We start from the raw sequence: 20,649 nt of genomic DNA, 5'->3' as shown, positions 1-20,649 counted from the left end.
GACGCGTTATTAGCTGTGTTCTGGTACTTGACCGCTGGTGAAAATCCTGTATCATTGCTAGGTGACTGTAAAGCAAATCTGTAATCCCCCATTTAGCAGAGGGGTGGGGGCAGGGGATGGAGGAGGGTGGGGGGGGGGGGTTGTATGTGGAGCAAAGGCAATGTTCAATTCTTCTCTTTTTTAAAGAATGAGTAGTAGCTTCACCCTTTCGTGTTCTGGTTCCCCCTCAGAATGAGAGATTTGGGATGCGGGAACAGATATTCACCAATTTCGCCACGTCTTTCTTTACACCGGAACTTCAGCTCTCACCCGCAATGTGAAACTGATTCTTGTTCCTGTTCAGGAGCTTTCAAAGCCCTTTGCTAATTTGCATACGTCAATAAATAGTGCTGCGTCCTTCAGAAGGTTAAAATACATTTTAATTTTTTAAAAAAATAGTTACAAGTTCCAGCATTACATTTACAGTCGCGGTTCATCCAAACCGCTGCGATTTGTTTTTTTGAGTGGCAAATATTTGGTGTTACAGCTCTGGCTCCATACTGCATTTTATTTCAGTCCCGAAGAGGGATGGTGAAGGAATGAACAAACAGCAACCTGCTTAATTTAAGTAAACAAGAACCTTTTTTTAAAAACATGAAATTATCTTCTAACGTTAAAACGAACAGGCGATTGATTTAAAGCACAAGCTTAATATGACGGGAGGGCTAAACCACCCTTGACGAGGCAGAACCATATTTGACACGTAACTTGTGACCTTGTCTATTTTTTCACGTCTGCAATATTGTTGACACGAATTATGTTTCTAGTGCCGAGTGCAATGACATCTTAAAATACCCCCAAAAGCTCTTGCCTATTGCTGTTTTATCGTGCGGTATATTTACGCCATTTATCCACAGCAACTAATGGTTTATTTTATAAAATGGCTCCTTGGTTTGCATGTTATTGTAAGCCAAACGACGATTGGACAACTCCTAGTTTTACTTTCTGCAGACAAATTAAGGATAAAAAGCCTGTCACCAAAGTGACATCTGCAATACTGTAAATTGTTTTATGATCCGCATGTAACGAATTCGATTCGAGCCTTTTAAACTGACAGTCATACAGACCAACAATCACATTGCAGTGCACCCAGGTTAACATATGTTAGGTTTGCACGTGTATTTTTTAACAACGCAATTAATTCTATTGTCACCAAACCCAGACCCTCAAGGTCATTGTCAACTCGCATCCACATCCATATCATGTGTTGCCAGGCTCGTTTCTATACGGCAACACTGACAATCCAAAAGAAAAACAAGCAAGAGAGGTGAGCGTCCACGGCGAAATTGAATATTCTGCCCATAGATGTATTTTTAAAGCACCATACGCGAAAAACAAAAATGGGTTTCTGGAAAATCGAAGGGCGTAAATTGCAAACGCACTAAGAATCCACTGTTATCTAAACATAGAGTCAAACAATGCTGCGTTTCTGGCCAAAACAAAAATCAGGAAAACAAAACGGCTCAGCTTAATAATTAAATGTCAATTCAAGCACCAATTTATGTCAATCGACCAATCTAAACAAATTACATAAAGAAATATTAAATATATTAACTAGCGACAACATCCTCTTTTATTTGCCCGACTGGCAAGCTGTTATGCAGCATTGATTTAGAATGGAAAAGGTCAATTTGGGCCCTTGCGATGGCCAAGGTCACAAGAATCATATGTTTTATCAATGCCACATAATGACATGATTGATTTATGATGTTAGCACAGTGGGGAATTAACAGAATGCTCTCAAAATTCTCGCCTGACTCCTGGTTCACACCACCCTCCCCAAGAATTGATAATAAAATGTTCCATCCACGAAAATTAATCTTGGATTTTTAAAACAACACTTCAACCGTTTTTCCTGACAACCCAGAGGGGGAAAAAAAAGTGTTACCTTAGTGTGAAATAGTTTGGGGGGGTGGGGTGAAGGGGGTGAAAAAGTGCTAATTCTTTTCTGGTGCGCAGTGTAAACTTCCACAGGCTTGTTTTATCCCAAAAGCTTCCAGACAGCAAAGCTGAGCCAGAGGAGGAGAGAAATCCCGCGCCTGCGCGCCCACAGGGAGCTGCCTGCAGCGCGGTGCATGGCGGGCAATGTAGTCCCGGCCGCCCTGCGCATGCGCCGTCTCGGGCTGAGTGGGCGAGAGCGGCGATGGAACTACATCTCCCGGCATGCCCTGCGTGACTGGCTTCCGCCCGCTGAGAGCGCACTTCCGGTTGACTCCGGGCTATTATTACCTCACAGTGAATGGAGGCCGCGGCTCGGCAGTGGTGAAATGGTGTTGGGGAACAAACACACCGTTTTATTTTAAATTCAGCCTCCCCTTCCCTCCCAAAAAATTAAAATCGGCTCTTTTCCACCGAGGGGAGCTTCCCCACTCCCCTCCCCCAACAAAAACCAACAGTTTTTAATGGGTGTTAGCCCCCCGCGACTGTCGGTTCAGAGCAGTGGTGCTGACGCGGTCTCCTCAGCCCAGCCCCCCTCCCCAGCTCCTTTGCTCGCAGCCAGCGGCTTCGCTTTCTCTTCGCCGAGGCAGCCCCTCCCCGCAGAGTGGTCTAGGCCGCGCAGAGAGGCCTAGCTCTCCAGCCTTTACATGAACCTCCCTGTGTAAAGCGGGGGGGGGGGCGGGAGGGGAGGGGTGGGGGGCCGGTCTGGGCGACTGGAGGAAAAGCGCGGATTCCTGGACAATGTCGAGCAGCACGGATCTCACGGCGGTCCCGGCGCAGCCGCTTGATCGGTGAGTAACAGGAGCTGCTAACCGAGTGTCCCGCCCCCGTGAGCGACCTGGGCCCTGTCAAACTCCGTAACAATGCATTCACTGGCATTCCCCCGCCTTACCGAAGGGACCATGTGCGCGGATTCGGTCAGGGATGAGCCAAGGTAAATGTGTGAGGTTATTGGGATAAGACGGAGGAAGAGCGGCTGGGTAAGATCCTCTGACAGAGTCGGTGTAATTCAATGGGCTGAATGGCCTTTTCTGCTCTGGAGGGATTCTGTTCGACTTGGGGATTGGAAGACATTGGGACAAAGTGATGGATTTGTGCACCCTAGTTAAAGCAGTGCCTTTGATTTTGGAAGTGTGTTTTTGGTTTATTCGTCACTCCTAGCTTTGTTCATGGACAAAACCTGGGAATGTTGGCAATTTATATTTTGAATTTTACAAGCATTGTTTTATCAAAATGTTTATAAGCAATGTCAAGAAAATTAGATTTAATATTTTGATTATAATTTTAAAATCAATTCTTGACTGAATACTAGGTCAGAAACATAAAAACTATAAGCAGAAGTAGGCCCTTTGAGCCTGCTCCATCATTCATTTTGATCATGGCTGATTATAGTCAATATCCTAATTTCCCCTCTGTATCTCTTGTTTAGTCACGATGGCTAGATCTAATTTTTTTCTTGAAATTGAAACATTTTGGCTTCAACTACATTCTGTGCTCGTGAATTCCACACACTCACCACCCTCTGGATGAAGAAATTTCTTCTCACCTCAGTTCTAAATGGTTTACCCCGTGTCTTCAAACTATGACCCCCAGTTCTGGACTCTCTCCCCTTGCCCCCACAATCAGGAATATACTTTCTGAATCTACCCTGTTAGAATTTTAGGAGTTTCTAATGAGATCGCCTCTCTCTCAAACTCCTGTGAATATAATCCTAACTGATTTTAGCCACTCCTCATAAGATAGACTGTCATCCCAGGAATCACCCCAGTAAACCTTTGCTGTACTCCTCTTAAAGCAGAAACCTATTTCCTCAGATGAGGACGCCAAAATTGCACACAATACTCCAGATGTGCCTCATCAATGCCTTATACATTCGAGCAAAACATCCCTATCCCTATACTCAAATCCTCTTGCAGTGAAAGCCAACGTACCATTTGCGGCCTTTACTGACTGCGGTACCTGCACACTTATTTTCAGCAACTGATGCATGAGGATTCCAAGGTCTCATTGAGTATCCACCGCTCTCAATTTACACCCATTCAAATAGTAATCCGTCTTCCTATTGTTATAAGACAACCTTACATTTATCCACATTATACGGCATTTGCCATACAAATGCTCACACTCAGCCAGTCCAAATCATGCTGAAGCATCTCTGCATCCTCGTTGTTCACCCACCCACCCAACTTTAGATCATCTGCAAATCTGGAGAGAATACATTCAGTTTCCTCTTCCGAATCATTAATATATAATGTCAACAGTCAGAACCCTAGGACAGATCCCTGCAGAACGCCACGAGTCACTGACTGCCGATCAGAAAAAGATCTGTTTATGCCAACTCTTTACTTCCTATCTGCTAACCAGCTTTCTATCCATCTCAAGACATTTACCTGCAATCCCATATGCTTAACTTTACATGATCTGTTATGTGAGACCTTGTCAAAAGCCTCCTGAAAGTCTATAACCACATCCACTCGTTCTTGGTAACTCGACTAGTCATATCTTCAAAAAATTCCAATTGATTCATCAAGTATGATTTCCTTTTTGTAAACCCATGCTGATTTTGTCTGATTATAACAATATCTTCCAAATGCCGAGTTATGAAATCCTTGATAATAGACTCCAGCAACCTCAGTACCGATGTTGGTCTCTCTGGTCTATAGTTCCATGTTTTCTCTCCACCTACCTTTTTTGAATAGCGGGCTTGCATTACCCTCCAATCTGTAGGAACTATTCCAGAGACCAAAGAATTTTGGAAAATAACAACCAATGGATCTACTATTTCTAGGGTCACTTCCTTAGTACTCTGGGATGAAGATTTTCAGGACCTGGGGATTTATCCACCTTCAATCCCATCGATTTCTCCAAAACTATTCCTCTATTGTTACTGATTTCTTTCAGCTCCTCATTAAAACGTGTTTCTTTCAGCACTTCTGGGGCATTATTCTGTCTTTCGTGAAGGTTGAAGCAAAGTACAAATGTAATGTCTCAGCCATTTATTCCCCGTTATGAATTCTCCTGTTTCTGACTATAAGGGCCTAAATTGATTTTTATCAATCCTTTCCTCTTTACATATCTATAGGAACTTTTACAGTTTTTATGTTCCCTGCCAACTTATTTTCATACTCTAGTTTTCCCTTCTTAATCAATCCCTTGGTGGTTCTTTGCTGAATTTTAAGCTGCTCCCAATCCTCAGACCTATTACCTTTTCTTGCTCATTTGTATGCTTCTTCCTCGAATCTGATACTATCTCTAATTTCCCATGTGAGCTATGGTTTGGCCACAATTCCCTTACCAGTCTTGCACCATAACAGGAATAAACAACTTCTGGAGTTCACCTATTCATTTTTTAAATGTTGGTCATTGCCTATCCACTGTCTTTCCTTTCAGTAACATGGTGGCATAGTGGTTAGCGCAGCTGCCTCACAGCATCAGGGACTTGAGTTCAATTCCTGGCTTGGGTCACTATCTATGTGGAGTTTGAATGTTCCTCACATGTCTACGCGTGTCCTCTGGGTGCTCTAGTTTCCTCCCATAGTCCGAAAGACATGCTGGTTAGGCACATTGGCCATGCTAAATTCTCCTTCTGTGTACCAGAACAGGTGCTGGAATGTGGCAGCTAGGGGATTTTCACAGTAACTTCATTGCAGTGTTAATGTAAGCCCATTTGTGACTAATAAATAAACTTTTTTGTTTCCCAGTCCATCATGGCCATTTCATATCTCTTACCATCATAGTTACCTTTATTGAGATTCAGGACCCTGGTCTCAGAATCAACTACATCATTGTCCATCTTAACAAAGAATTCAACCATATTATGATCATTCATCCTGAAGGGTGTTCTCTCAACTAGATTGCCAACTAATCCTTTCTTGTTGCACAACACCCAGACCAAAATGGCCCACCCCCTTATTGGTTCCTCAACGTATTGTTCCGGAAAATCATCCTGTATACAGGCCACAAATTCCTCCTCTAGTACACTATGAATAATTCGATTCTCCCAATCGATACGCAGATTAAAGTCACCTATGATTTCAAAATGTTCCTTTAACACATGCATTTCTGATTTCCTGTCTAATGCTTTTCCCTATGTTACCATTACAGTTTAGTTGTCTGTATACCATCCTCACCAATGTTTTTTGTCCCTTTTGGTTTCTCAATTTGACCCATACAGATTCCACATCATCTATACTAATATCTTTCCTCAATATCATATCAATTATCATCTTTAATCAACAAAACAACTCCAAATTTCTCACACACACCAGTCTCGGGATGAAGAAATTTCTCCTCACCTCAGTCCTAAAAGCACCACCTTTTCCTTTCCATCTGTCCTTCCTAAACATTGAATAGCGCTCAATATTTAGTTATCATTCTTGCTCACCTTGGAGTCATGCTGCCGTAATGCCAACTACATCATACCCCATTACATCTATCTGTGCAATTAATTCATCCATTTTGTTTCAAATGCTCTGAGCACTTAGGTACAAAATATTAACGTGGGCACTTTCATTATTTCTTTTCCCTTTCCTACCAAATTGTTAAGTTGGTCCTTATCTGACCCTGGCCCTTGATTTCTCTGTCTATCACTTTGCTTATTCTCCTTACTGTCTTTTCCTCTTCTTAATTTTTCTTGCTCCGAATCCTTGCAAAGGTTCCCATCCCCTGGCATATTAGTTTAAATCCTCCCCACCTACTCTCGGAAGTACGCCCTCAACGACATCTGTACTGATCCTGCCCAGGTGTAAGCAGAACACCTCCCCAAGAACTGGTCTCAATCCTCTAGGAATCTGAAACCCTTCCCCTCACACCATCTTTTCAGCCAAGTATTTATCCTATGTATCCTACTATTTCTACTCTGACTAGAACTTGACGTAGGTAGTAATCCTGAGATCAGTACCTTTTGAGGTCCTACTCTTCAGCTTACTTCCTAGCTCTGTTTGTAGGATCTCATCCCTTTTTTCACCAATGTTGTTTGTACCAATGTGTACTATGAGCACTGGCTGTTTGCCCTCACACAATACACTCCACCTTGGTGTCCTCAGCCATCGCTCCAGCTCTGAAATTCAGGCTTCCAGGAACTGCAACTGGAGACACTTCCTGCACACATACTGACACTGGGCACTGTAAACGTTCCTCGCCTCCTATACCAAGCACAAAGATACTAGTCTTTAGCGGCACGGTAGCGCAGTGGTTAGCACTGCTGCTTCACAGCCCCAGGGTCCTGGGTTCGATTCCTGGCTCGGGTCACTGTCTGGCTGGAGTTTGCACATTCTCCTCGTGTCTGCATGGGTTTCCTCCAAGTACTCCGGTTTCCTCCCACAATCCAAAGATGTGTGGGTTAGGTTGATTGGCCATGCTAAGAAATTGCCCCTTAGGGTCCAGGGATGTGTAGGTTAGAGGGATTAGTGGGTATAATATGTAGGGATATGGGGGTAGGGCCTGGGTGGGATTGTGTTCAGTGCAGACTCGATGGACCGAAGGGCCTCTTTCTGTACTGTAGGGTTCTTACTTTCTTGTCCTTCATCTACCCGTTATACAATAGGGGTGACTGCGGCAACGTCTCCCAGATTGCTCCTCGGTAAAGTCTCTCTGCCACTTCTGCTGGAGGTTGTATGCTGGGAACTGGTAATTTAAAAAATGTAAACAATTCTTACTGTCCAGTCTAATTTTGTATCTGTTCGGAGGAGTATTACCTTCTACATACTTGGGGAAACATTATTTCCTACATGTATATTGATGATGAGGGTTAAACATGACTGCTTTTGTTGTTAATTTACACTTTAAAATAGATTTGTAGATTTCTGTTTCCATAATTATATTTGATTCTTGGCTTTGTGGGAACCTTATGTCCCAATAAATTGTACACCATTGAAATAAATTTTTTAGTCTTTTTGGCAATCACTCATGAGTACGATTGTCCACCTGAGAAACTCCATGTCACTGGCCATCTGTTCTGTAGATCCTTGAGTGGCTGATGAACCTGATCGGAGAACTGCACCTGTGACCTGTATGGAAGGTGAAATTGGGTCTTAGACTTGAGATCATGGGCGTTCCTTTCCCAGACTCCTCTTCCAGACCTTCCCTTACTGTTTGGTGTTCTTGAAGAATGTGTCCCTTCAAACAGGAGGTTCTTTCAAGTCAGTCTCTTCTGAGCAAGGGCCTCCCAGATGTTGGCATCTATGTTGCCTTTCTTGAGGTGAGCCTTGGAGGGTATTTTCAAAGCACTTCCTTTGCCATCCTCTTGTTGGGTGCTTTCCTTGAGCTGAGCGAAGATTTGCTTTGGTAGTTGAGAGTCTGGCATCCTAAGCACGTGACTGGCTCAGTGGAGTTGGGCACAGTAGAATGCAATGCTTATTAAATATGTGGTAACTCTTTTCAGCAAGTTGTGTTATGAAGAAATATTTCATATAGCAGAAGATGATCTGATTGTTCAGCACTTGTTTCAAAAATTTTGTTTCCAGTACCGCTTGCGCACTATCATGACAACAAATTTTTGACTCTCGCAATTCCACAGCAAAAAATCCTGCTTTTCCATATTTAGAAACTAAATACATGCAAATTACAAATTCAATTGATTGACCAATGTAATTTATTGTTCATGGTTCCTTGTATGCATATTGGTTGCAGTGTTTGTCTTTGCAACAAGAATGAATACACGTTGCAATTAATTGGTTGTGAAGTGTTTTGGAACATTCCGAGGATGTAAGCAACATATAACTGCATTTAAATGTTTATTTTTCAATCAAGGACAGATTATTCCTGTTTTCTGGTTGAGCAGTTTGACCATGATTGTGTGGTTCTACGCTGAAATAATTGCATCGGAAATTACTTGCGATTTTTCATCGACTGAGTTACTAGCTTCTATAGCAATGAGGAGAGCCATGTTGTCTCGCTCCACACAGCTATCACATCTTCTTTTGGTTAGTTACAGAAAGCCATTGGTTGAAGCTTTGATCTGTAGGATTTAATAGCACAGTAAAGGGCCATTCATTCAATTCATTGTTTGCGATCTGTTGGTTAGAGCAATCAAAAAAATAACCCCACTGCTCATCCTCACCTTTTCTATTGGTAGTGAAGACATGTATGAACTCTCCTTTTTGCTCTATTGATGAGCAATTTTCCTCTGGGATGCTCAGTGTCCATGTACTGAACATTCCATACCCAGATCAGAAATAGTGATGGTTGAATCAATAGAAGAAAAGTTAAGTGTTTGAAAAGGGCAGAGAAAGTGGATAGCCCTTTCAGAGAGCTAGCAAATGCTTGATAGACGAGTGAAGATGTGTTCTGAAAAATTCTTATTATTTATACCATGACTTTGGTTCTTCATTAAAATGATTGTTACAAACATGTTCTAAAGATATTGTACTACAAAGTTTGGAACAAGATTCTCAGTGAAATTACTTGACTTAAACTGGGAATTAAGTGTAATCTTTTAAGGTTGCAACTTACAAGGAACAAGGAAGATGTAAAGTATTTTAAATGGGAGCAAGTTAATATTGAGGAGCACTAGGTTAGAGCTTCCATATACAATACTACTTTTTTTTAAAAAAAACCTAGTTTGTACTGTCATCTATAAAGTGACCTACTTCCATACTTTATCTTCCGTCCGCGGCCCACAAATCCCCAGACCTCAGGCACCTAGAAAGGCAAGGACAACAGATACATGGAACACTAATACCAGCTAGTTCCTCTCCTAATATCAGCTAGTTCCCCTCCAAATTGCACTGTGTCCTGACTTAAAACTATATCCCCATTCCTTCACTGTCACTGGGTCAAAATCCTGGACTTCCCTTCCTAACAGCACTGTGGATATTCCTACATATGGACTGCTGTGGCTCAAGTAAAAAGCACACCACCACCACCTCGAGGGCATTTAGAGATGGGCAGTAAATGCTGGCCAAGCCCATGTCCTATGATCGAATACATGTTTCTAAAAATTATCCTTGTCAAATACACTTCATAGTTTTGGTATCATTATCAACTGAACAATAAATGTTGTTAACAATGATTTCAGTAATTGGAGATGTGAAGTTCAGTTGCTGTCTCTCAAACTACTTGGTGTCATCCCAGTAAATCTGTGTTGTGCATTCTCAGTAGCTGTAATGTTTTTTCTGTAACGGAGCACACAAATTGTATGGTTTCAGGTTTGTTAAATGTTAACTCTGTTTCTCTTTTCCCAGATGCTGCCCAGACTTCTGAGTAATTCCAACATTTTCTTTCTTCTATTGATAATGTTTAAAATAGCTATACATTTCCGGTCACAATTAAAGTCTTTGTTCTTACACACCCTTCAACACCTTTCCATTGATTATGTACTTATTCTTTATTTTTCAGCCAAAATGTCACTTCTCAGTTATCTGCTTTATATCTGACTGTTCTCCAACTCTTCTGTCTGCCCAAGGTCTGTTGCAGTCCTCTATCAATATCTGCACATTGGAGTTTGTGCACCCTTAACCCAAGTCCAAATCAGCTACGTAGAACAATGGCGAACTAAGCATTTGTCTCCATCATTCCTCAGTGATCCTACCTTCTCTAAATATTGTAAATGATGTGTTGGAATTAGTGTACCCCAATATTTTGTCAATCCAGGCATATCTCTTTGCAGTTCATCTTTTCTCATACTGTGCCTGAATCTTTCTAATGGGTCTGTTGTAAAGTTAAGGTGCACCACATCTACTGCATATCCTTTATTCCATTGGTGACTTCAAAGCATGTTTTTTAAAGCAGAACTTGCATTTAATATATAAATCATGGCTGGCCTTAATTAACGTGCCCTTCTAAATGCTCACTGCAGTAATTTAGCTCAATTATAGATTCTAAGAGTTTGCCTACAACTAATATACTAAGTGTTCCAATTGTTGTTCATTTCACACTTGTCCCTTTTTGAATAAAGACGTTCCATTAGCCAGTCATTCAGTTGCACAAGTTGAATGTTTAAAGAGAATTGTGAAGTTGTTTGAAGCTTCTAACTCTTGACTTTTAACAGCTTAATGTGTATGCCAATGGGACATGAGTTCTGCTGTCTTTTTTTCTTGAAGTCATTTTTTTTCTGTAGTTATATCTAACAAATGTACTACATCCTCTGCATTGAAGTTTTCCACTTCCATCAAAAAATCTGCAAGTTATGTCTCATCTGTGCCTTGATCCTCAACAGTTAGATTCCCTTCGCTCTTATTTAACTTGTGTACTTATAGAATTTCTTGCTACTTCCTTTTGTTATTTGCAAATCTCTTAATCTGTTTAAGACCTTCTAATCTTTCTCACTGCCCTGGTGCACTTTGTATATCCCGCATGCTACTCATTATGAAAAAATATTGCAAAGATTCACTGGAGAACAAGTGACGTGGTCTTTTGGAGGATGCTCTGTTAAGTTGGTTTTAACTTAGAATCACAGCTGCTTATTATGAGTCACTACTGAATGAATGAGGACAGTCCCTGTCAGCAATATCTAGCAGTCTAGAAAAGTGGCAAACTCTACCGGAAGTTCTCCATGAAGGAAGTAAATTTTGTATTTTTAGTAAGCTGTCAAAGTCACTTTAATTTTAAGTAATGGTTTCCTGATAGTTCAGTGAGTTTATTCTGTAAATATCTGAACCATGTAGACCAGAAAGGCTTAAAGATTGGAAATAATTGGCAATAGAATCAAAAGGTAACATGAGGAAAAGTTTATTTTACATAGCAAATAGTTACAACCTGGAATGAGCTGCTTGAGAGAGGGTGGAGGCAGATGCAGTTGTAGCTTTCAAAAGGATAAGCACCTGAAAGGAAAGTAATTACAGGCCTATGGACAAAGGGTGTGGTTGTGGGACCAGCTAAATTGTTCTTACAGGCATGGGCTTGATGGGCCAAATAGCCTCCTTTGCCACTGTAATTATGCTGTAATTCTGTTCTGCTCACTTTTGTATTAAAGTTACCTGATCTCAGTTGTGGTTTGAGGTGCAGATGTAAAGTTGGCCTGAGTTATTGAACGGGGAGAGAAAAATTAGCCATAGCACCTTTTATAAAATTGGAAGAGGAAAATTAGACAGGATGCCTTTTCCAGTGAATGGGAGGTACTTTTTGCACATGTGACTGTAACGCTAACCAAGAACCTGGTGAGAGAGCGTGGTGAACTCTATTTTTAAATGGTTTTGATTTAAAGCCATGCGTTGGCCAAATGGACGAAGGAGCCACTGGGACTGGAAGTCAGGACAACATTCAGAAATTTGAGGAACCACAATTGTTCCTAAATTGTCCATTATGGGAACTGGCTTCAAATCAAGAGAGGTAACTCATCTGGTTGAGTAAACTTGCCCAGTAAAACTGGTAAAACTCACCCAGATATGGGTGGGATTTCTTTGATGGAAACATTGATAATAGAATAGCCAGACTCTAGCTTACTGTCATCTGGATTGAACTTTAAGGCTGCACTTTGTTATAAATCTAAAATAATCTTGGTGCTTCTAGCTTGCATTTTTGACCTCCAGCTTGAAGCTGATGCAACTATTCTAACTTGCAAAGTTCTGCAATTGAACAATAATTTCAATGACCTAATGAACATCTGTTAACTTTAATTGAAGCTTGTGACCTTGAAGCAACAAATTTGTATTTTACGCACTACTAAATTTGATAGCAACATCATAATGTGTTATACATTTTTTGGTATAATGCTCCATCTTTAAAAATGCTGATTTTAAGAAGTGATATTTTAAAATGATACAATCTATAATGAGTGGCACCACAAAGGTTACTGTTTTATTCTAATATTATGTTGGTATCTAGTTGGCGACCTACTAGTGATTTTGTTTTTGCAGAGATGATACAATTCTAACCAATATGCATCAATAATCTGCTTTTTGCTTTCTAAAGTTGATTTGAAGGCAATTCCCATAATGTTGCGGGACAATTTACTAAATGGTTCCTTAAATTTCTGAAGAACAATTTCTGTTGTCAATCACAAGTCATTGTTGTCATCAAAGACTTGGGGTTCTTTAGTTGGTTGATTTTTTTTTTCTTGAAGGCTTTTTGGGACTGTTTTTTTTTGACATGTGACCCATCCAAGAATGCAAAGAGCTTAAAGTTTAGTAGTGTGTGGGTTCATATTTGAACTGGCTGTATTTATGATTGAAGCAACCATGCAACTATCACCAAAACTGGAATTTCCATTACTGCCCATTTCTCCATGGATTGTAAGTTATTGGAAAAGTATGCTTTTCACTTGGTGTTCTAAAGTGCTGCTGGTTGGCTTCCTATATTCTACCTTCTGTAAATATGAAAAATTCTCTGCCCATGTCCTACCTCACCCAAATCCTATTCCCCTAATTACCCTTGTGCTTGCTGACTTGCACTGGCTCCGGCTTAAGCAATGCCTTGACTTGAAAATTCTTGAGTTTTCAAATCCCTCCATGTCATTGCCCTTCCTATCTTTGTAATTTCATGGTCTTCACACACAAGATATGTGTCCATCTAATTCTTGAGCATCCTTGATTTTAATCACTCCACCATGGATGGCCATACCTTCAACTGACTAGGTTCTAAACTTTGGAATTCACTACCTAAATTTCTCCATCTCTCTACCTCATCACCTCCCTTTAAGATGCTCCTTAAAATTTCCCCCTTTGACCAAGCTTTTGGCCATCCCATCCATATATCTCATTGTGGGGCTTGGTGCCTTACTTTGTTTTATAATCCTCTGTGGGGCACATTGAATATTAAAATGCATTAAAGGCACTTTAAGTACGAGTTGTTGTTGATAAGGTGACAGCTTTTTATCTGAAGTACAAATGTTAGCATCCTAAATTATTTTTGAAAAACAGAAAACTTCTGGTATTGTCTGCTAGTGCAGTTAGTTTGTTTCAAGAGTTGTGCCATAAATTTTAAGGATGTAGAGAAAGCCATGTGGTAGTTTTTTTAATGTTCAAATGTTTATTCCATGTTAATGTCTTAAGTTTTTTTCTTAAACTCAAGTTTTATTTTCACCGACTTAGATTATTCATGTTCCATTTTGTATATTCTGCCACATGGACTGTAGTAAAGGCTGGAGAATCCCAACTACCGTTTGCAATGGGATGGAAAGTACACTCAGCTGGATGCTGAACGTCAATCAAGCTTGAGAGACCAAACCAGCTCACTATGCAACAATCGTGCCATTGTACTATGGCAGTCTGATTTACCATGAACAACAACATAGGAGACCCACTGACATGTATTTGTCATCCCTGATTTTAATTGCATCACCATTGATGACTACCTTAAACTGTAAAGATTGTAAGCTTTGGACTTTCATCCCTAAACTATCTCTCCTCCTCCTTGTAATAAACTCCTGACAAGATTTTGGGCATGGATGCCAAAGGGCTAAGTGTGCATATTTACCCTGCAAATAAATTAATCATAGAATCTTACAGTGCAGAAGAAGGACATGAGATGAGAATGAATTAAACTGTACAAGATACCAGTGCACATTGCAGCCATACCTTCTATTGTTTATATTTCTCGTCACCTGGCAGTACAGGTTCTCCTTTTTTTGGCATCTTCTTTGGAGGTGGTAGAAAGCGTGTTATTCCTTGCTCTTGACTGAAGACGAAGGTGGGAATGTGATATCCTTCAGGAGGCTCGGATAGCTCAAATTTCATTATTTTACTCGGAGATTAATGAATATATGGAACCTGTGTCTTGGGTGACAGTGGGGAAAGTTTGAAATGTACTTTAAGGGGTGGGTGCTTTCTTTATGGTCATTGAGTGCACTGCATTTTCTATTCCTGTTCTTTCTGGGATAGTTGAGTGTTTACTCTGCATTCTTTATTTTACAACTTCCATATTTTTGTCTTTAACATACTCTGCTTAAATAATATGGCTTTTAGACTCTTCGGTATATTGACGTGACAGCTTCTATGTATAAAAAAAAAACTGATCCGAAGTAGGCTATTTGACTTCTCAAGCTTGCTCTGTTATTCAACAAGTTAATTGCTAATCTAATTTCACTCATTCTAATTTTAGTGTATACAACCTAGACATACTTGGTGACTTACTTTGTAGTTAGATTGTACTTGTGCCTGAACATAGTGGGTTTTTTTTTTGAGTGCACATTAATATGGAAAGTGGTTGTATAACTTCAGCATCAAATTTAATTTGCTGCACAAGTGCACAAAAATTCAGTTAATGCACAGCTTCTCGGTATTCAGCTAGTGTAAAGCAGTGCGTACAGATGAGTGAATTACATGAGTACAAGGAAGAGCAAAGATCGATAATAATCCCCAAGTAACGCTGCACTGGATCCAAAAGCATCCCATTTTTCATGTAATAATTAATAATCAAAGTTTGTGTCATGAGTGAAGCTTTGGACCCGATTTTGCAGTTAGCAGTGAATGAACTGAGTATTGGGGGGGGAAATGCTGTGCAAACAAGGCATGCAGCAGTGTATGTATCTCCCTAACCAACCAAATTGAAGATTTTTTTACTGAGATCCACAGAATTTAAAGAAAGTGTAAACTGAATTGTTTAATGCCAAAGTTTATGCAGAAAGCAAAATCAAAAGAAAGAAAGATGTGATTGAGAGAACAATTGGCAAAGAAAGGTTTTCCATAAATATAAAATTTACAGTGCAAATGGAAACCATTTGGACCATTTTGAAAGTGCTGGCTGCAAAAAAACAATTCAGTCTCGTCCCACTTTTGGCTCATTGGTCTGCTTGTACAGGTATTTTTTAAATGTGATGAGTGTTTGTGCCTTTCTCTTCTCTCCACCCCCTTCCAGGCAATGAATTCTGGACCCCCACCACACTCTGACAAAAAATATTACTCTTCAATTCTCCACTAATCTTTCTAATGAAACTAAATTTATGTCCACCTCTAACAGAAATAGATCCTGCCTATCCACTGTATCTCGACTCTTGTAATTTTAAAAACCTAAAAATAAATCTCCTATCAACCTCTTCTGGTCCAAAGAAAACAACCCCAACCAACCAAATATTTTTTCATAGCTACCATTCAACATTTGTGGCATGATGTTTGTAAATTTCCTCCACCATTTCTATTGCAATTTCTCAATTCTTATAATATGGTAACTAGAACTGTATGCAGTATTCTCGTTGAGGTCTAACGAGTGTTTTATAGAGTTCTAGCATAACCTCCCTATTTTTATATTTATGTAAATATAGGCAAATATCTTGTGTGCTTTATTAACCACCTTATTTGTCTGTCCTGCAACCTTCAAGTTTCTGTGAACTTGCACTCCAAGTTTTTCTGTTCTAGGTTTCTCAGAATCCTATCATTTACTTTGTATCGTCTTACCTTACTTCCCCTCCTTGTATACATTCACTCAACTCTAGATTGAAATCCATTTGCTATTTTTCTATCCACCTGAACAAGCCTTTGATATCTTCCAGTCTGTTTTCATTATCTGCATATTTAATCATGCTTGCTAGATTTAAGTCTAAATCAGCAAGATTTCAAAAAAATTCATGATCAACTTACGATCTCAGCTGGTAGTCTGGGCAGTCAGGTTCCAGAGTGGAACCCTGGCTTGATAGATTGTAACTTTATTTTTAGAGAATTGATGAACAGAGTCAGTCATAGGACTGCTAATTAACTTCTAACAAAACAATTAAACAGGAAAATGTTGGCTATAATACACTACTCCTTCATTACCAATTATACCGTTACAGCTTTGTACAAATTTGTCAAGATAACACAAGTTAGAAAATACATCTTGTGCTCTAATGTTAGCCAATTCATCTGACTGGAACTTTATAGCTTCCATATGAGGGTTTCCAATCACCATTCGAAGGACACACTTTGGAATTTTCTCCCACATGAGGCTTTCTTTCAAATGTCTTCACCAAGGAACAACATCCAGAATTTTAATTTCCTTTTGGTATTCCTCTACGTGAGTTCAGTTTTCCACACAATCTCTCGGGTACCCAGTCATGCCAACAGAACACCACTGCTTCACAGGCTGTATTAGGTTATCACCAACATTAGGACAATCTCAGATGCCAATGTTTCCAGGTCTGCACTTGCAGCTCTGTCTTTTACTGGGAGTCTCTCTCTACTCCATTCTTTAAGAACATAGCACCTTGTTCGGATTCTGATTCTTTGTCCCTTTGACTTCAGTCTTCCTGGGATGACTCTCTTCATTTCCTGGTTACTGGAACTTCGTTATTTTGCTTCTGGAGTATGCCTTCTGCCATTATTTTATCATCCTGCCTATACTGGTGGCTTCTGTTGGGTGGGGGGGTGGGACATTTCTTGATTCCCGGGTTACCTAGTTCCAACTGAACCCTTAACTGTCTCTGCTTTTCAGCGTGGGCCTCCGGTTGTTAAGCAATTGCTTTTTTTCCCAAAAAACTTGCACTTGTTTTTCTGTTCTAAAGCCTTGAGTACAGTGGAAGCAAAATTTGAAGTGAAACTAAACTGTAGACATGTTCTATCTAACATGAAACCAAAATGAAGTTTTAACTTTTTCTTAAAACCCAAATACAGAAACACAAAGTAAACTTTAAATGTGTATCTTATTCCTAACACACACAATGCACATATAAATTACTCAAATGATTAATATTTCTCGGCGTAATAAATAAAATTTGAAGAAATGGAACAAGGTACTTCTAAGCATGTGCCAGAAAGGTTCATCACGCACTTTAACTTTTCATATACTCTTGAATAGACAACACTTAAGTACTGATGCTTCATCCCATTCATGGGTTTCAGTGCTGAGTCTTTTGGTAAGATACTGTTGTAGTAAAGCTGTTGAAGGAGCAGGGCCATTCAGAAAACACTTCTGATTTTTGTGTCTGAGTGCGCTTGTGCTGGTGTTAGATGTTGCTGTCTGATTTACTCCTTTCAAATATGAGCATTGATCACCTCACTTCTTTCTGCAAAACGTGGACTTTTGGGGTGCTATGTTATTTTTATTGTTTATATAAAAGAGAGATCCAATGATTGAAAACATATGGCAATCAATTAACTATCGTATAGTAAAACCCCAAACTTTAATGTTTCTTGTGCTTGTCAATTTCTTAGAAATTGATAATTTGGGTTTTTTTTGCTTCACTGCGATATAGCAAACAAATTGTAATATCATTTCAGCTATCAAAACAGCAGCAGCAACCCTGTTTGAATTAGCTTTTTTGTGAAGCTTCACATCATGTAAACATGAAATAAAATCTATTTATATGACAAACAGTTGTGTATCCAGAATTTTCTGGATGCTTCACAACTAATGAATTACTCATCCAGTGTTATTACCATTCCAATGTGGCTAAATGCACCAATCAAATCACACACAGCAAAATTCAGGGTCGAAGTGAAGAGTTAGCCTGTGTTTGATGACTCAGTATCTTTGAGGAAGCCACAATGGTATTGAAGCAATCTTTGTGGCAAATAAAATAAATTAGGTGCACATTTCAATATGAGAAATGGGTCCTGATCTGTATCTAGAATGTAGATCCTATGCAGGAGACCGTCTCAAACACTTGAGAAACCTTGAGTCTTATTGATGTTAATGAGAAAGGTACCCCTGGCCATGTTCTGTTGACATTAAAAAATAGACTAACTACTGGTGCAATATATCAAGTGCGAAAAAATATCTAAAGTAACAGACAGCAAAGATCATGTTTTGTTACTGGTGGCTTCTTTGGGAGTTTGATTTTTTCACACCTTTTCATGTTTGTGATCTTATGATTGCTTATCTTCATTATGTAACTAATGTATGCTATTAAACTTTTTAGTAGAGCACATAGTAATCTCCCCAATAAAAAGCAGGCTGTAATAAAAAAAAGGTTTTTGGATTAAACATTATTTTCAGTCATGCTTTAAAATGTGGATTATCTGTTATTAAATACTTAATTAATTTTTGAAAAATATCTGTTTCCAATCATTTAAAAGAACATTCCTTTTGCCAGTTTTCTTTTTGCACCCCTTGGAGGCATTGTCCTTGGATTATGGTTACCTGGATACAGGTGCCAGCAATTTGCAGATGTTCATGTGAGCAGAGTGTTGGTAGGCCATTCAGCAGCTGGAAGAATCCTAGCCAGGCCTACTGCTGTTTGCCAGATGTCCACAACTAACGTGAATTGCTGGATAGCAAACAGGAGTAAGAACTTGTGTGGACTTTCCAGGCACTAATCAACTGTGGTAATTGTTAGTTGAAATCAAGCTAATTCAGCGCGGCTCGAGGATCATACTTGGTGCTTTCCTGAATGACTCAGCTACTTGTTGATTACAAATGTAATGCATGTTGTTCAAGTGGTTTTTGTGCCAAATGATAAGTACCTTTGTCCGTTCTTAGATTTGCAACTGCCCTTTTAACCTGGTCACAATCTAAAAATCAGCTGCAATTGTAATTATATTGTCAGTCTTAGTAAAAACCTGCGTTGCAAGTGTCAGTTGACTGTCTCCAAAGGTTAAGATAGGCGTAAAGTAATTTTTGAATTATAGTGTGATTTGTTGAATGATATGTATGATTAGTAAATATTTCTGTGTGTAATTATACAAATCCAGGAAGCATTGGCATGCGTTTTGGACATGTTCAATGAATTGAAACGGAATTCAGTTGAGTCAAATCAGTTATTTTCAGAAGATGAGTTGGGCCGTTCCTGCAATTGGAACTCCGATATGTTGGCGAGCATATTGTGACCATTTCTAGTTCTTCATTTGAGTAATAGTTGGTTTAATTTCTAAGCTAAGTATTTCAAATGTAAGGGTGTTCACTTTTTCATCTTTACTCATGAAAGATTGGAGGTCAGAAGGTACTAATGAAAGATGCTTGGTGAGTTGCTGCAGTACATCTTGTTGATGGCGCACACTCCTACCACTGTGTGTTGGTGGTAGAGGGAGTGAATATTTAAGTTGCTGGATGGAGTGCCAGTCAAACAAATTGTTTTGTCTGAGATACTGTTAAGCTTCTTGAATGAAGTTAAATCTGCACTTAGCCAGGCAAATTGTGAGTTCCATCACACTTCTGACCTGTGTGTTGTAGATGGTGGAGAGGGTTTGGGGAATTGGGCAGTAGGTTAACCCCCATAGAATTTCCAGCTGCTGACATGCATCTGTAGCCACAGTATTTATATGGCTGATTTCTGATAATTGGTAATGTTGGCGGTGGGGGACTCAGCAATAATAACGGCATTGGATGTCAATGGGGAATGGTTTGATTCTCTCATTTGACATGGTCATTGCCTGGCACTTGTTACTTCCAAGCCTAAGTATTGTCCAGATCTTGCATGTGCGCACAGACAGTTTCATTATCTGAAGTGTTGTGAATGACGCTGAACGTTATGCAGTCAACAGTGAACATCCCCACTTTTCACCTTATGATGGAGGGAAGCTCATTAATGAAGTAACTGAAGATGTTTGGCCCTCGGACACAATTCTGAGGAGCTCATGCAGTCGTTCCTCGGACTGAGATGATAGGTCTTCAACAACCACAACCATCTTCCTTTAGTGCTAGATGTGATATCAATCAGTGAAGATCTTGTCCCTTGATTCCAGTTTAGGGAGGGCTCCTTGATGTCACACCCTGTCTAATGCTGCCTTGATTTGAAGGGGCAGTCACTCGCCCCTCATACCTTGATTTCAGCTCTTTTGTCTGTGTTTGAATCACGGATGTAATAAGGGCAGGAATTGAGTGGATGTGGTGGAATCCATCTGAGTGTCAGTGAGCAGGTTATTTCAGTAATTGCTGCTTGATCAC

The 20,649-nt window shown here is 39.8% G+C and overlaps 2 protein-coding genes across 8 annotated transcripts in view; one reads left to right on the top strand and one right to left on the bottom strand.

Moving 5' to 3' along the window:
• The window catches only part of cpeb3 (cytoplasmic polyadenylation element binding protein 3), a 102,168-nt gene extending 100,116 nt beyond the window's left edge, over positions 1–2,052 (bottom strand). For 2 of the 6 annotated variants that reach the window (XM_080205571.1, XM_080205572.1), the window contains exon 1: positions 205–1,134. The gene's annotated coding sequence lies outside the window, so the exon portion shown is untranslated. Of the gene's footprint in view, positions 1–204; positions 1,135–1,927 lie in introns of those variants that run through there. The other 4 variants (XM_080205567.1, XM_080205570.1, XM_080205568.1 and 1 more) reach the window with 3 other exon arrangements.
• A 606-nt stretch (positions 2,053–2,658) lies between these two features.
• marchf5 (membrane-associated ring finger (C3HC4) 5) overlaps positions 2,659–20,649 on the top strand; it is an 86,693-nt gene continuing 68,702 nt past the window's right edge. For both annotated transcript variants that reach the window (XM_080205574.1, XM_080205573.1), the window contains exon 1: positions 2,659–2,768. In XM_080205574.1, coding sequence (XP_080061700.1) covers positions 2,719–2,768 — 50 coding nt within the window. In that variant the 5' untranslated portion in view covers positions 2,659–2,718. The remainder of the gene's footprint in view (positions 2,769–20,649) is intronic.

This window comes from Carcharhinus amblyrhynchos, chromosome 17, assembly GCF_965287045.1.
Source record: "Carcharhinus amblyrhynchos chromosome 17, sCarAmb.v2.hapA, whole genome shotgun sequence".
NCBI lineage: Eukaryota > Metazoa > Chordata > Chondrichthyes > Carcharhiniformes > Carcharhinidae > Carcharhinus > Carcharhinus amblyrhynchos.
Note: the sequence above shows the minus strand (reverse complement) of the source record. Positions and strands in the feature narration are given on the sequence as shown.